We start from the raw sequence: 16783 nt of genomic DNA, 5'->3' as shown, positions 1-16783 counted from the left end.
AGAACGTGCAGAGCGTGCCCTGATGCATATACATTGCAGTTCATCTGCTCGCAGGAAGAAAAATACTCATTTTGTTGTTGTAGGAAGTCAGTACTAGCCAAGAACATTTGCCTTGCAGAACAGGAAAAAGTTTTCATGACAGAAATAATACAGATATTGTTTTATAAAACTATTTTTTGACTGAGGAGAGTTTTCACTTCCGTGTCTATGTAGGAGAAATAAAAGAGCTTGAAAATTAAAAATCATGGACTCCAGCCGTATAGTTACTTCTATTATGGTATAAGAGGCACTCATTTAAGTGATTTGGCTAGCAATTTTACACACAATGATAATAGCAGTATTCATCTGAGTAAAAAAGGGAAAAAGTAAGCAAAACATTTTTAGTTACTAATGGCTCAAATAAATATAGCAAATAACAAACAATAGCTTTAATTGCTGAAAGCAAAACATTCAGATGTCATATGTGTAAAGACTGTCCACTAAATATTCAATTATTTATTCAAGAATGGAGTCTTAGTTACACAAAGCCATACTGGTTGACATGGAGAAATGAGTCATTTTAGATATATACTTATATAAATACAGAAACACTATTTTTCCTTAGGTATTTGTCATGTAAATCCACATCCAACTCATTGGGGTCAGTATCATTGAAGATTTTGAGATTTGTATTAGAAGTCTGGATCAAGGGGAAAACCACAAGGCCCTGCTTCCCTAGAACTGAATTTATTACAGGTTCCAGGTTTTAATTTATGCTTAGGAGCTTTCTGATAAGCAGCATATTGCCGTACCTGTGAGTTTTACATTCTAAAAAGGGGCCCAGAACTGGACACAATATTCCAGGTGTGGTCTCACCAGGGCAGAGTAGAGGGGAAGGAGAACCTCTCTCCATCTACTAACCACCCCCCTTCTAATACACCCCAGGATGCCATTGACCTTCTTGGCCACAAGGGCACAGTGCTGGCTCATGGTCATCCTGCTGTCCACCAGCACCCCCAAGTCCCTTTCCCCTGCACTGCTCTCTAATAGGTCATTCCCCAACCTGTACTGGAGCCTGGGGTTGTTCCTGTTCAGATGCAGGACTCTACACTTTCCCTTGTTATATTTCATTAAATTTTTCCCTGCCCAACTCTCCAGCCTGTCCAGGTCTCTGGATGGCAGCACAGCCTTCTGGCGTGTTGGCCACTCCTCCCAGCTTGGTGTCATCAGCAAACTTGCTGATAGTGCACTCTATTCCCTCATCCAAATCACTGATGAATATATTGAATAATACCAGCCCCAGTACTGACCCTGGCGGCACTCCACCAGATACAGGCCTCCAAGTAGACTTTGCCCCATTGACCACAACTCTAAGGCTTCTTCCCTTCAGCCAGTTCACAGTCCACCTCACTACCCGATTGTCCAGATTATGATTATGATTAATAAAGGCCTTAATGGCCTTACAGAAGTGAGGAAAAAAATAATGGGTCTAGTACTGTTGTTTTGAGTGTTCTTTACAGTTATTGAATTAAAAAGATCAGACCAATAAATTATAGTTTTAATCTGTTTTCACACAGATAGAATTGGTACATTTCTTAGCTAACAGAGTACATCTCCAAAATTATGAAAGACAAACATGATGTTTCAAGCAGAAATATTTTTATAATAGTTATATTTGCATGCTCCCTGCCACAGAATCTTGCAATCATTGACAACAGAATCTTGTATTTTGTGAGTCTCTCTTTCACCCACACAGTCACTGTTACCCTCAGGAAGCTTACATGAACTTCTTGGTTTATCCCTTCTAGTTGGTGATTCTAACACTGGTTCTTGGGGAGCATATGCTTGCTTACTGGCTTCGTTATTTGGCTTACAGCTTCAGTGACGTCATTTTTCTTTGGCTACTTCTCTTTGATAACTTCAGTCTCTTCAGTGACAATAACAATTTCTTCACGGACAACATCTCCAGGTGGTTCATGCATCTTGATGAAGTGCTGAAGTGCTTCAATGTCTGTTTAATGAAACAGAAGTGTAATTGGAACCTAGCTGTGGGTATAAAGGTTGTGCTGGTGTAAAGGTATAAACCTGTGCTGGGCGTTTCTCCTCTAGCTGACTCAGAACAGTAAACCCAGGTGTCTGCTTCCTTACATATGGCAATTTGGGCTCCTTCAAAATCTTCCAAACTCTTTCATTTAGGGAGAACAGAGCAGAAGTGTTCCTCTTTTTTCAGAAAGCAGTTTAGATTTCCTTTAGGGTTAAAGCTACTTTCAGAAGTTCCTACTGCCCATCTACACAACCTGTGATCATGGACCTTGTGTCCACTTCTTTCCGGGAGATTGTTGCCTCTTTGCCTTTGTCAATGTAAAAGTGCCTTGCCCTAAACTGACTGTTAACAGATCCAGGTTCAAAACACAAATCTTTCTCTAGGGGACAGCAGTAGAAACATTTATTTTCGTCTCCAGAATGTCGAACTCTGATAATCCTTTTCAATGTGCGTAGTATTCTACACAATCAATGATCCCTTTCTAGCTGGGAAGGTCATATTTGGATAAAAGCACACTGTAAGGCTGCTTTGTGGCAATATGTAAGCAGAATTTGGGAACCTCTTCTCTCCCAAGCCTATTATAGATTTTGCTAGCCCATTAAGAATTAAAGCAAAGACACCCTGTCCTGTTCATCAGCCTGCCTTTCTTGAGAGTATCTATCTGTTTCCCAAAGTACAGGAATCCACATATGGAATTTTCCAGTTACCTCTCCTCAGGGAGTCAGGACATGGAAGAGTGAAAATGTCATTTTGCTTGTTTACAGAAGAACCTCTTTTTTTTGCATCCTGCATACGAAGGTAGAATCCCAGGAGGTCTTCCCTCTGTGGCCTCTTGGTGCAGTGCTCCGTCTGCCTGGATCTTGCTGACTGATACCCGTCCATCGAACTGATTGATGTGCTGTGACGGGTTGTTTTTTCCACATATTTTTTGCCTTACAAAATGTTACAAAACAATTAGTGACTATTAACTTCAAAATGAGAATTGACTAAAGACAGCATAATGAATAGCCAAGGGAAAGCTTTGTCACTGTTTCTCAAGAAACAAGGCCTTGGTCATGTCCGTGCACCCATCGGTTCAGCGCTGGATATGTAAGCCAGCTGTAAAGTCTGATTGCACAAAGTAGTCATGGCATAAGTGTTTAAAAATTAAATATACATTCGTCAGAACACCAGCAAGGATTATAAATAAATATCAAGTAGTAAAGCTTATTGAAAAACTTACCTGCGTTCATCTTTTGCATGCAACCAAAAGTGGGATGCTCGTGCGCTGTGTGAGAAAGCAAGGCTTTTGTGTCAGGAGGATCAATAGGTTTTCATGGTGCTGATCCTAACAACTTCTCTTTCACTCTTCCTGCTTTCTTAGATCTTTCTTTGTTTCTAAGCTGCTAGGTAACAGACTGCTGCTAGAGAAAAGATTTGTCCCCTTCTTCATGAGAAGCTGATCACAAACTGTGGAGGAAATGGAAGTAGATGCTGCATTTATTCTTGGCCAAAACAAAACTAAAAGTAACTGCTGCGTACCTGCGGAGTCTGACTCTGGCTGCTCCCTGGGTGGAGTGAGTGGACGTGATGTGTCGGGTTAACACATCAATGCAAAGCTATAAATGAAACAAATACTGTGGGATAATTACAAGAATCCATGTTGCAATATATTTCCTCAAGTTGAGTATAACCTATTTCTAATGCCTTGCAGCTCACCTCAAATAAGTTGAGACCTTCAGAAGAGGAAATAAGATCACCTCAGCTTTTTGTGACCAACAACGTTTTTGACTTTGATCACAGTACTTCAAGGTAGAAACAAGTAACAATGTCTCTTGTAGGAAATTAGGGTAACAAGGCTCAGTGGAAGATCTGGGGAAAATCTGTTTAACAAATTTCTTAACAAATTGGTTTTACGCACTCACATAAACACCATAAAGGAATGGCACGTGCGATATGCTGGCCTGTTGCCATCCTCCTCTTGTAGAGCGCAGGGCCCTCTGTTGAGAAGACACCTGTGCTGTGGTCTTGTCAGGGTGTCACCAGCTGGGCTTGCACCACACTGGGGTCTGACTGACGGGGAGCAGCGTCCATCACTATCAGCGCAGCCCGTGCCTCTCACTCCTGGGCTGGTTCTGGTGCTGGCACACACCCTGCTGTCCACAGCAACCCTCACTTCTCTGTAGCAAATCTCTACATTCTCTCTTTCCCCAACGCACAGGAGCAGAGTTTCAAATTAATGTAAGAACAGAGGCATTGGGGCAAACCTAAACTCTGCATAAGGCCTCTGGGAAGGGTATTAAGACCCAGGCAATCACCATATTAGTTCCCAAAACACTCTTGTAGTTCAGAGGTGCCCGTTTAGGAGTCCTCAGCAGACTGAACTGACTTTCCCTGTGTCCTTTTTGATACAAGGGGACCTAAGGAACACTGGATTTTTATATAATGACAGAACGCCTTCTGAAGTCTTTTCTATTTCTTCTCTAATAACATTCATCATTCTAATTCCTCTTAACAAGAAGCTGGTGTTTCATGGGAGATCATCACTGAAGAGTAATGATCATTACACCCTTTCAAATTGCTTTTCCTTTGCTTTTACCCACAGTAAATTTTAACTGCCAAGTGCAGTCAGCAAGGTTTCTGAAGGTCTTCTGTAGCATTTAATTATGAACCTTTGGTTTTACAGGCCTGAAAAGCGTAGTAGGGGGGTTTTTTCCTATTGGTTGTTTCACTCCTCAGTCCCCGCAAAGACCAGATGAGCGTGTTAATTGCCACAGACCTCTCTACACAACATTAGTGGGACACAACTGAAGTGCTGGAGCCCTGTATTCTGGGGTCTCCAGTACAAGAAAGTCATGGACATACTGGAATAAGTCCAGTGAAGGGCCTCAATTATGATAAAGGGACTGGAGCATCTGTAATACAAGGAGAGGGTGAGAGCTGGGACTATTCAGCCTGGAATAGAGAAGGCTTGGGGGAAATCTTATCACTGTGTATAAATACTGGACAGGAGGGCCTAAGGAAGATGGAGCCAGGCTCTTCTGGGCATCCAGTGACAGGACAAGAGGCAATGGGCACAAAATGAGAAAAGGAAATTCTGTTTAATTATAACAAAAAACTTCTTAGTAGAAAAGAGTGATTGAATTCTGGAACAAGCTGCTGAGAGAGGCTGTGGAGTCTCCATCCTTGGTGACACTTAAAACCCAACCAGATCCAGGCCAGGTTAACCTGCTCTTGACCAACCCTGCTCCACACAGGGACTGTACAATCTCCAGACTGTAAGATCTCCATAGTTGCCTTCCAGCCTCAATTATTCCATGGTTCTACGAGCTTTAACAATTGCCGCATGGTAGATTATTTATCTTTATGTTATCAGGCTGAACAGCATAAGGTTGCCAAGTTTAAACACCACAAAAACAGGTCAAAAGCTGTGTTACTATTCAGAAGCACAAATTCCAGGTTTATTAGGGATCCACAGTGAGACAGTCCTCCTACTGAGCCTCTACAGCAGCAGTCGGTTAACTTTGCAGTTCTAGTTTTCTCTCACCAAACTTAAATAACGGAGCAAATAGTGAATTGATTCTGCAAATACTAAAAAACAAAACAAAACACAACAACAACAACAAGCACCAAAAACAACAACACCAAAACCAAAGCAACAAAAAAGTCCCCATACAATTCTGTCAAATGAGTACATTACAGACCTTCAAGGGTTTTTTAGAGTTAGCATATGAAAACACTAGCCAATGAATACAGGCATACAGAAATAATCTGAAAGTGAGCTCAGAAGCAAAAAATCTAAATGCTTTCTCAAAAAAGAGGCATATACAAAAAGCTGTATAAAATGGCAGCTGGCTAAAGAGACATTGCATACCATATGACATCATGCTCAGTACATATTTGGGGCAAAGAAGAAGGAAAGCGGGGAATGTTTAGAGTGATGGCATTTGCCTTCCAAAGTAAACATGACGTGTGATGGAGCCCAGGTCTCCTGGAGATGGCTGAACACCTGCCTGCTGATGGGAAGTAATGAATTAATTCCTTGTTTTGCTTTGCTTGTGTGTGTGGCTTTTCCTTCACCTATTAAACTGTCTTTATTTCAGCCCATGAGTTTTCTTACTTTTACTCTTCCAATTCTCAGCCAGCAGGAATGAAGGAGCGGCTGTGTGGTGGTTAGTTGCTGGCTGGGGTTAAACCACGACACACCTAATTCAGAACTTTTAGTATTCTGATAAAAATATACAGTCCATAATATATAGTAATATGCACAACCATTTAATCAATGTTTGCAAAATTTCGTAGTTCAACAACTGTGCAAGTATATAAGACACTGCTTTTACTGACACACAGCACACTTGAAATGGAGTAAAACCAAGTGCTGTGCTTAACGGGAGCTAATTTCACAACATCCAGGAGGTCCACTGGCCTTAAAATTCAACTTTAGCAAGTCCACTTGCAAGATTACTAATGCCAGGTCACAGCAAAGTGAGTGTGTTATGCAAGGTTACAGCCCAAACCACTGAGGTCATACACACCCTTAGTAAACATAAGCATGCTAAATTATATCAAGTCACTAAATGCATGTATGATTTTAATCAACAAGTATGTGTTTTAGCTGGGAGACATCATTTCCTGGTGTATTTGCAGGTTTGCCTGAAGAATCTTTTTCTGGATTGCAGAAGGCATCTGCAGTAGAAGATGCATTGTTTGTGACTAATTCAGCAGCGTCTGTGCAACATTTACTCAAGTCTCTGAATACCTGTAGAAAGGAGATACAGACAGAAATGCTGACTGCACATGTGGAAAAGAAATTCACCATGAGAGTGATTAAACACTGAAACAGGTTCCTCGGGCAGGTTGCATAATCTCCATCTTTAGACAGTCTCAAAACTTGACTGAACAAGGCCCTGAGCAACCTGGTCCCTGACTTAAAATAGAACCTGGCCCTGCCTTGAGCAGGAAGTTGTACAAGATGACACAAAAATTCCCTTTCAATCTACATTTTTCTGTGATTCTATATTCTCTAGGTGCTTCTCCAGCATCCAATTTGCCAACAATATCAATCATTCATTCAAGGTTAAGCATTTTATAGCATAAGAGATGAATACATTTTTCATATCCAACATAAGACACATAAAAATTAGGGATGGTGGGGAATTACCACACGTTATAAAGCATAATTTGAAAGGGTAAAAATCCTTTCACATAAAATTTGGTTCCTTCTGATAGAGTAAAAATACATTTTAAAATTAAATTCTGAAAGCTTTAGAGGTTTAACATAATTTGATATAGGTGCTTTGTAAGCTATGCTCTGGGCCAGTCTAACTTTCACCCATTCACACAAATTCCAAAAATCCCCCTCACAAACTGAGAGAGAATAATTAGATTTGAAACCATTATTTATAATGTTAATGTTTCTTAAAACTTGTGTGCTACTACATGCCATATTAGAACTAAAACCCACTTACACAAGTAAATCTTTTCTACAGAACTGGAGAAAACCAGTCCAAACCATCCAGATTCCTAACAATAAAAAGCCTTTCCAGAACTAATCAGGAGTTTTGTATCAAGGAGCTTCTGCCATAATTCAAGTTCAGCTTCAAACATCTGCAAATTTACTAAGTAAATTTATTAAGTACTAAAAGAAGAAAATATATTTTTAATTAAAGGTTGAAGAAGTGCATACATTCATTGAATTGATTTACCAGGACTTGCTAAAGTGTGTGTAACAACACACACAAGTGATTTTTACACTTCAAACTTTTACATTCCCACCCCTTTTTAAACTTCTTACATACTTTTCTGAAGTCTGCCCACACAGAGGCCCCTTGAACTTTTGAGCAGGGGTATTGGATCCACCATCTGCAAGCTCATCAACAAGAATATTCTGTGCTTCTCTAAGTTACTTTTTGTTGATGGGAAAAAACACATTACCCAAGCAATCTATCAAACCAAGAAAGAAAAATATAATTGTTCTATTCCCACCTCCAATGGAAAAAGAAAGGGGGTCAATGGAAACATGTCCAGTGTGGCTTACCTCTGTCCCTGAGAAACTGCCCGAGAACATGCTGACCAGGTCCAGGACAGCTATGGAAAACAGCCAGTTGATTCACAGCTTTCCAAATTTCATGATTTCAGGTGTACAATACTCCAACTCCAGTACCACTCATACCGACATCCTTGGAGGGACAAAAAGAAGAGACTGAGGTGCTGTTTTTACTTTATATTTGTGCTTTGTCAAGCCACCAAGACTAGAGACACTGTGATGTATAGGGAAAAAAATCGTCTAGAGTAAATTCTCAGCATTGCAGATGGGAGTCCCAAGTGTGATAAAAGGCAATCAGCAACTTCCAAACAACCCTGTGGCAGGGAGGTTACTATGGATAAGCATGGGAAAGCTGAGCAGAAACTGAACTTTCATATGTAACAACCTGCCAATTAATTAATTTTTCAATGGTGCTTGTTATTAAACAAGTAATAGAATCTGCAGAAGAGAAGACTGAAAAAATAATTAGCTGGTGTTCTGTGAGATACGCAGAGGTTTTCGGCAATAATTGCTTTTTAATTATATTTATCAACAGTGCAGAATTTCTGTTACAGAAATTCTCTCCACAGAAGCTACACATTTTATTCAACTACTCTAAGAGATTGTAAATATTCCACTGCGTAATAGGAGGAGTCTCACATGATCAAAAATTAGATTACAAATATAAAGATAACCAGTCTTTTTAACTCTATGGGTATTTTTCAGAAAATCATCTATTTTCTATTTGTTAAAGAAATCCTTAACGTATATTAATGTAAGCTACATGCAGCAAATATATATTTATTGTACAAAATCAAACAGTGCAATACCTGCAGCAGGAACTTTCAAGACTATAAACCTATCAACATGAGGAGTTGCTTTATTACTTCATGTTTGGGATGAACTTGAAATTAAACTAGTAATTTTTGTTTCTGCATTTTTAATTTTCAGCAAACCTCACCCACTGCAATTTCTCACTCCACCCAAGCCTCCTCCAAAGGAGACTATTTGCAAAGACCAACACCCCAGAAACTCCAGTACATCAGGTTCTGTGATGAAGAAGCCCTCATAGTTGCTTTCCTTGCCACATGCAATTTCTTTGAATGGGTGCGGTGAGCAAGAACTTCACACAAAAGGAACCTTCAGTGTATTGTCATCGATTCCAGCTCCAGGAAACAGAACAAGATGCGAATACTGAGCACAAGCAGCTGTTGCACAAGCACTCCTTACCTAAGAGCCTATTTAGTGTGTTTGACAGCCGAGGTGCATCAGGCCGAAGCTGCTGCGTGAGGCATCGTTGTGCACAAGGAGCAACTGCTGTGGGACAGCAGTTTCTCAGCTGCTCTTCTAGTCTAGTTCCTCCAGATATTTATTACATTATATGTATCTGAAGCAGCTGTTTCCAGTCTCATTGGTGAGAACAGTTTCAGCTGCAGAGGATGACAAACACATGCGGAGCTCTAAGGGGTTAGTGGGGTATGTGACCCAGTGCTTTGCGCAGCCAGTTCACCCAGTAAGGAGCGGGGTCACCAGCTGCTTCTCGCTGCCGGCAGCCCCAGAGAGGCTGGCAAAGGCACAGACAGACAGCACAGACATACAGACAGTGTCTAAACATAGGCACCATGCTGATAAAGCTAACGAAGACAACGTCAACATATCTATAAAATGTTATGCATGCATTTGCCACGCATCCAAAGTACTCACCTTTTATATGTGGCCTTACTTATAACTGACCTCTGTGAGTGAATTTCCCTGGAACTATATGCTTTATCTATTGTTAAATCTCATTGTCCATCCTGGAAGAGGACATAGGAATTCCATCTCACTTGATGTTTCGAAATGTCACTGCCATCACCACCAACATCTTTGGTAAGATGTTTTACTTCAGTCTGTGCTTCCTCTGCTGGATTGTTTCAAGGACGAGCACAAACAGTTAAGTTCAAGTGCATTTATAATTTTCCATGAAGTGAATGGGTCGTGAATATCAAGACAATAGGAATAGGAAATGTTTCAGCCTGAAATACTGGTAAGCACTGTTTTGTGGACACTCACAAAATCAACCCTTCCACAGGGAAGAAAAGCAGTTCCAAGGACAGAGAGCAATGTGAAACAATATTAAAATTATATGTGATAAGTAATAATATCCTCATTTATGCAATGCTGATCAGAATAAAATCATGGAGCATGCTAAGTATTTTAAATTAATGAAGTTTCCTAAACTCTGGAAAAACTACATTTGTAATTTTCTGTTTGCTAGCAATTCCTTGTCAACTGGAACTCTGAAGAACCCTCTTCAAAATCACTTCAGACAGGTTTCTTCAGCTGAGTAACAAATTCTCTCTGCCAAAGGTCAGAACAACAGCTTGTTCACAACACTTCAACTTCCACTGAAGTTTACAGAGAAAGAAACTTGGTCTTGAAACACAAGATCTGTTCTTCATAAAACAGGGAGTTTCTCTGCATTTCATTACAGCGTCCAGATTACAGGGTCGATTTGACTCCTGTTGCTAGAGTTGGACCCACCTCAGTCACAAGACTGAAAATATGCACAGATGAAACTGTACAAATGCTTCAGTGCTGAGAACACACTGCTTTACAAAATAACTAGGAAAACATGAAAACCAGAAGTCAATGTTATTGTCACCTGCTTTTTAGCTCTCTGTAATGCATCTTCTAATTTTTCAGCTGTTGACTGGAAAGAGTAACTTTCTTCAGCAGTCATTTACAGAACAAAACAAAACAAAAGAATAAAAATACACTAAAAATATTAAAAAAATAAAAGACGACCATGAAGAAACACTCCCACCTAGTGAAAATTGCTACTGGCAATTTTAAAATAAAAGAATCTTAAACTAAGATCAGTCTTTTCTATATCGCTCAATTATTTTCTTTTTAAGTGTTGCCCTTGCCCAAGACCACACTATCAGCAACTCACAGCAGAACTTATGCACTTTAAAGATTACTTTTTCTTCCCCTCCGATTGTATGATTTGGTGCTACCCCGCTTTGACTTGCCTCACAGATTACTGAGCTTTCAAAGGGGGAACCAATGTTACACCGGAAATCTTTCAGTGCTTAAAGGGAAAAATTTGCAAACCAGATTTCCTCATGGTAGGAGTGACAGACTTAGAGCTGACAAGTTATAATTCAGCACGTCAATGCAGAACAGTGTCTGCACAGAACGAGCATAATCCTACACGTCTGATGGCAGCAGCCTCCTGTCACGCTGCAGTCACAGAAGAAGACAGGTTGACTCTAAAAGTGCCAGATTGGCCCTGTCTCTTCATTTGGACTCAGTTTGCATTTTCAGGGTTTTTTTGATTGTTCCTTGTGAAATATCTGTCAAAGTATGTGAATAACTAAAGCTTTACCTCATGTGAACAGGCTTACTCCACCATATAGCCATATTTTGGAATTTATAACACCATAGTATGAAGCTGGAATAAGTTATCCATCTAAAAACATTAAAAAAAGAAATGAAGAGTTCTCATGAGTAATTATTTCATTATAGTCTAATAGAATAAACTGACAATAATAGACTAAACTGTCAATCTAAGAATTTGGCGTCTGACTTACTCTCAAAAACCTTCACTATAGCCTAAACCAGCGTTTAAACAAAACTGAAAATCTAGCTTACACCAATCAACCTCAATTCCTTCCCAATTTTCTTCCTTAACATTTGTGATAACAGATTCAATATCCTTATACATTTTTCAGTAAAAGGGAACGGACCTGATCAACTAGTTATTTTATTTCCTTTAAGAATTATGACAAGTGATGATCTTGCTCTCAATTTTTTTGCTAATGCTCTGTTATCATCACTTTTTAATCAGGAATTGCTGCAAACCCCAACTGCTTCTTTCTGGCTGCCAAAGGGACCCCACAGCACCATGGAACTTGTTTCCCTCCTCATTTTTTTCTGCTGTGAAGCAGCCCCAGGTTGGTGTTCTCCCACAGATGCTGCAAAAGCCCTGCAAGGTGGGGTTTTGGAGGGGACAGAAGGGGCTTCCTGCGTCAACCAGGGGATAAAAAGGAGCTTGTCAGTGTTGAAGGGGAAGAGTTCCTGTTACAACTGTGCAAATACGATGAAATCTGAACACATTCAAATAGACACAGATGCAAATAGCCTTCAGTAAACACTACCATTTAAAGCTAAACAAAACTCATTGGTTTCCCAGTGCTTTTGCCACCAATATGCTGAAGTCACGGCACCACGTTACTTTACATCACTCCACTCTGCTCCCCAGGGTTTCAGTGCTGGCACTGGGTGACACAGCCTCCTGCAAGGGAGGCAACGTAAGTCGTCCTCCTCACCTCCCTTCCTGGGCAGGTTTTGGTGAATGTCCCCATTCTCTGCTGCTTTCCTTGTTCCAAACCAGCGAGGAGACCCCTTCCCTGGCTGAGCTGTCTTTGGCCTCCTGCTGACCACCGCCACTGTGAGCAGGTTGTTCCCCAGGCCTCCACTCCTGCTTTGCTTTCCCACCTCTGTCTCCTCCTCACCACCACCCTTGTTTGACCAGGAATCCCTCTTCCGCTGCAGCTCCACTCCCCTGTCCCAGACTCCTATGTGTTTACCCTACCCGGTTATCCAAATACTCTCTGCATCCCTGATTTCAAGCCAGTCCACCTCCCTCCCTGGGTGCCTTCTCCCTCCAGTTTCCACCATGGTTCCCACCTCTTTTTCTCATAACTTTTCAAAATACACTGCATTCTCGATACCCTTCTCCTCTTCCTGTCACACTTAAAAAACTACAGACTGCCTTCCAGAAAGTGAGTGGGCTCAAACATTTTCCACCATTCTAGAAAGAGAGGTGTTATTTCAAAAACACTCTGCCAGTGACTAAGAAATACCATGTCTTTCTTCATTCAGGCAGCTAGAGTAACAGCAGGTTGTCAGAAATCACAATACTATTGTATTCACTGCTAAGAAACATTTTTAAGTAAAATAATCACATTTTTACTCACCACCAGGGGCACATAATAGAGTTGACAGAGTAGAAAAACCAGCATGACAGACATTCATAACAGTCATCTGAAAAAAAGTAGCACAAGCTTTCATTTAGCAATGAAAGATTTTGTAGAAATACCAGAACTTGTTTAAATCCATAAATTCAGAGATACCAGCACTAGTTTGCATTCCAAAAAACAGTGAAAAAGTCACACTAATGCACCTGTAACGCTAGTCCTTGAAAATCAACCCCACTAAGACTTCTGCAAATCTTGCACATATCCCTCCTGTTGCATCTTGCTGACATTTGTGCTCAGATTTACTCATCTATGTCAGTTTAAGAAAAATAAGATGCAAAGAGAAAGCACTTTTCTTACATGTTCTGGATTCAATGCATTTGCAGCCCTGGCATAGTTAGAAATTTGACAATTTCTTCTCTGAAGCTGAAACACAGAACTAAAGTCACTATGCAATCTTGTACTTCTCAGGTTAAAAACAAAAGGCACAAAATATACACACAAGAATAAAGCTTACCAAAACCAAAGCAAACACATAATTAATTCTGTTATGAAAGCCTTGAAGATTTTGATTAAATAATATAGTTTCCTCAGATATCCAGTGTGCCACATTTTGTGAGACAAAAGCACACAGAAGCCATCTGTTACCCCGAGTAACAGTGACTGTGACTCAACTATCTTGCTGTACACTAGAAAAACAGGAAAATAAAGGATCTTTGAGCTTGAGTGAGATCTGGTTTTGGAGAAAGGACAAGAATTTGGTACCACAAACAGTGAAACCTGAATTAGTGATGATACTTCAGATGAAGACAGGTTTTCAGCCCAAGTGAAGATGATGAAGGGGTTCCTATCGATCTTCAGGGAGCCAGTTTCACCTCTGGTCTTCGCAGCCCCCAGGGTTTCAGTTTATCCTTCACAAGCCAGAATGGATCATTCCAGGAGTGATTCAGCATAGCTCTGGAGGAAACATCAATACATGCTCTCTTCCTCGACAACAAGCCCCTGGGTCTTTGCTCTTCGGCACTCTGGGTCTTTGTGGCACAGTAAAGGTGGGGAGGAAACCAGAACAGAAATCCAGAGAACTCCTGGGCAAGAGCCCAGCAGGCTGCCAGCCTGCAGGATCAGTAACATACATCCTTTGGGTTTACCAGAAGAATGACACCGTACCCAGCTTCACACCAGCCATGACTGGCACTGACCACGAGCAATGAGATACACATGAAAACAAACTTCTTACCTTCTAGTATCTTGTGTATCGGAACACTGGAAAATATCAGGCTCCACATAAATCATGTCAGGTCTTGTGAGCTAGTGACATGAAAGAGAGACACTGTAGAACACAGTGTTTCGTTTTGTTTTCTCACAAAAGAGGCGTCCTCCCTTCAAACTGTCTCAGTCCTGTATTCAGTGGCATTGATTTTGACTTGTTAGTAAGAAAAAAATCCCCCTCTTGTTGCCAGCACTACCAGCTCACCAACCTGTACACTGAGTTTATGCCCAACCCTCTGTCACAAGCATTGCAAGTGCACTAGCTCTTGCACTAGTGCTAATGGCTTACACCATGGAAGGAGGAAGGAGAAGCAGGAGGTAATGGTGCAACCTGCAGAAGCTGGCCTGACAACTAGACCTTCGTTTTACTAACACATAATGCCCAACACCATGCTTTCCAGCAGGTGAGCTAGAATTAACAAATCTGGGGAAAATACCTCCTTTAAAGAACATGCAATTTTTTCATACTTGTGTTTCAGAGACTGGATCTTTCTGCAGTGCACAGCATAACAACAACTGGTTGCAGCTCTAATTTTTGCTTGGTCTGAATTTCATGTATGGAGCATTTTCAGCCAAAGTTTTGGCTTTGCTATCAGACAAGTGAGCATTTTATCAGGCCATAATTTTCTGCTCCAAAACCACACTTTTTCCTTAAAACTACTACTCCAAAGCAGTATTTTCTGCTGAAACAGGAACAGACACTGTTATCAGTTCTGTTCGGAGTCCACGTTCAACCAATGAAATGAAAACTATTTGGAGTTTGAAGCTCAAGGAAGAGAGAGAAGTATTTTGAATGAGCTCAATATGTCAATGGATGAATAATCGTTGGAAAAAAGATGACAGGAAACTGATAAACAAATAAACTACACCCTGAAGACCAACAATGCTCAAAATGTATTATTGGACCTGGAAAAGGAAATTTTAAAAAACCCATGAAGTTTTTGAGTTTTGACACATAAACAAAGCAGAATAACTAGATATGGCTTGTCAGCTCTGCACTTCATTAGCAATATCCATGTTTTTTGCCCCTCTTCCATTAAAAGATCAATTTCTACAAAATACCTTACATTTACCACAGTATAAATGTGAGTTACCTTGGAGCATCTGACAGGGAATGACCTGCTTCTTTGCAGTAAATTGTTTATCTGTTCAAGCCCTATTCATATTTACCTCCACAGCCATTTAAAACAAGGTGAACAAGGAAATAAATGACAATACTATATAAGAAAAATGAACTCAAGGTTAGAGGTAAGCTAGGATATGGCTCTAATGCTAAGCATATATGCACTTTTAAAAAATGAGTATGAGTATGATGTTAATGACATAGTAGTATGCACAACAGTAGAGCTTTGTAGTAATGCAATCTAGATTTTCAGTTTCAAAACCTACTGAAGCAAGAGTTAAGTGTAAGTAAAAAACAATAGTTCAGCATAAATGAGAAAATCAGGGGTATTAACTGCTGCCAGCTAAGACCTGTAGTGTCTCAAGGCTCGCAGCATACACAGGCTTCACCTGTACCAGGCTGCATGAACAAACATACAAATCATATATTCTTTGGGTTATTTGCTGGCACTGGGAATAGGAACTAGACAGAAGTAAACAATATCATCATACAGTCTATATGGTGCATTCTTCTAATTACCTATATAGCGTGATACATTTCAATAATGAAGGAACACACTGGAACATGTAGTAGGACCGTATAATCAAACATTTAGGAGCAGCTTGAGGAAGGCGGCTGCTACTGATGTGCCTGAACAAGTGGTTAGAGGAAACCCGGACATATTATCTGACCACAGAAAAGGTAATAATGCCCAATGGCCCAAAGCAATACAGGTGTCAAAAGGCACATAATGGCTACGAAAGATCACCCCCCTCAAAAAAAAATTTAAAAAATGAAATAAAAAAATCAGTGTTTTCTAATTACCTTGGGAAGGTCAAAGGTAGGGAAGAAGGATTAGTGAAAAACTAACCAAGCAAAACCCCCCAGTATTGGCACAATGTTGTGAAAGGGTGTCACAGACTCATGGGAAACATCTCTAGTTTTCTTCCCTTCCCGCCCCTTCCTTCTTCCCCCTTCTGTTATGATTTGCTTGTCTCTGTACCAGCTGAGCACAACAATTCTTTAACAATCTTGATGTGAGACAGTACTAAGGAATAATTTCAGGATGTAACACTAGCAAGCTTCCTAACATGAGACATGATTTTCAACAGTTTCCAAGATGAAAATATTGGGACAAGAGAATAACGGTCCTTGTGAAATGCAACTTGATATTCTTCTGAATAATAAACAGTGGCAGAAAACAAGATAATTTTATCCTGGTTTGCCTTAATTTTGGTTTTGCTATAGTGGTTCTGGAAGTATTAGACTAGTTGCCTATCAATAAACATATGACGTGCCACCCTTCTCTAACATCTGTCCAAACACCATTAGAAAATGGCTTTATAGAATTTTTTAAAAGCATTTCCACCATTAGATCTTACAGTTCGTTCAAAGAGAATCTATTTGTTGTGAGGAAATAA

General features: G+C 40.3%; 1 protein-coding gene and 1 pseudogene across 2 annotated transcripts; both read right to left on the bottom strand.

The window, feature by feature from the left end:
* Positions 1-1794: 1794 nt before the first annotated feature.
* Positions 1795-3288, bottom strand: LOC308037356 (uncharacterized protein). Its single transcript, XM_080339083.1, has 3 exons — positions 3246-3288; positions 2731-2955; positions 1795-1990 (listed from the first exon to the last, which is right to left on the bottom strand). The coding sequence occupies exons 1-3, from the start codon at positions 3262-3264 to the stop codon at positions 1881-1883; spliced, it is 354 nt and encodes a 117-aa protein (XP_080195209.1). The 5' UTR covers positions 3265-3288; the 3' UTR covers positions 1795-1880.
* Positions 3289-6593: 3305 nt separating this feature from the next.
* Positions 6594-15442, bottom strand: LOC308053357 (1-aminocyclopropane-1-carboxylate synthase-like protein 1; annotated as a pseudogene). Its single transcript has 9 exons — positions 15431-15442; positions 14229-14299; positions 13352-13417; positions 12992-13058; positions 10672-10736; positions 8040-8181; positions 7797-7945; positions 7471-7620; positions 6594-6761 (listed from the first exon to the last, which is right to left on the bottom strand). The product of its transcript is annotated as a 1-aminocyclopropane-1-carboxylate synthase-like protein 1 (transcript).
* Between the last annotated feature and the right edge of the window lie 1341 nt (positions 15443-16783).

Source organism: Nesoenas mayeri (genome assembly GCF_963082525.1).
Source record: "Nesoenas mayeri genome assembly, chromosome: 2".
Lineage (NCBI taxonomy): Eukaryota > Metazoa > Chordata > Aves > Columbiformes > Columbidae > Nesoenas > Nesoenas mayeri.
The sequence above is the reverse complement of the archived record's forward strand: the minus strand, read 5'-3'. Positions and strand labels throughout refer to the sequence as shown.

What these genes read in the sequence shown, in the direction of transcription:
- LOC308037356 (XM_080339083.1), bottom strand. An exon ending in TCCTGACTCCCTGAGGAGAG is followed by an intron (nt 1,991 to 2,730) that starts GTAACTGGAAAA and finishes TTCATTAAACAG; the next exon opens with ACATTGAAGCACTTCAGCAC.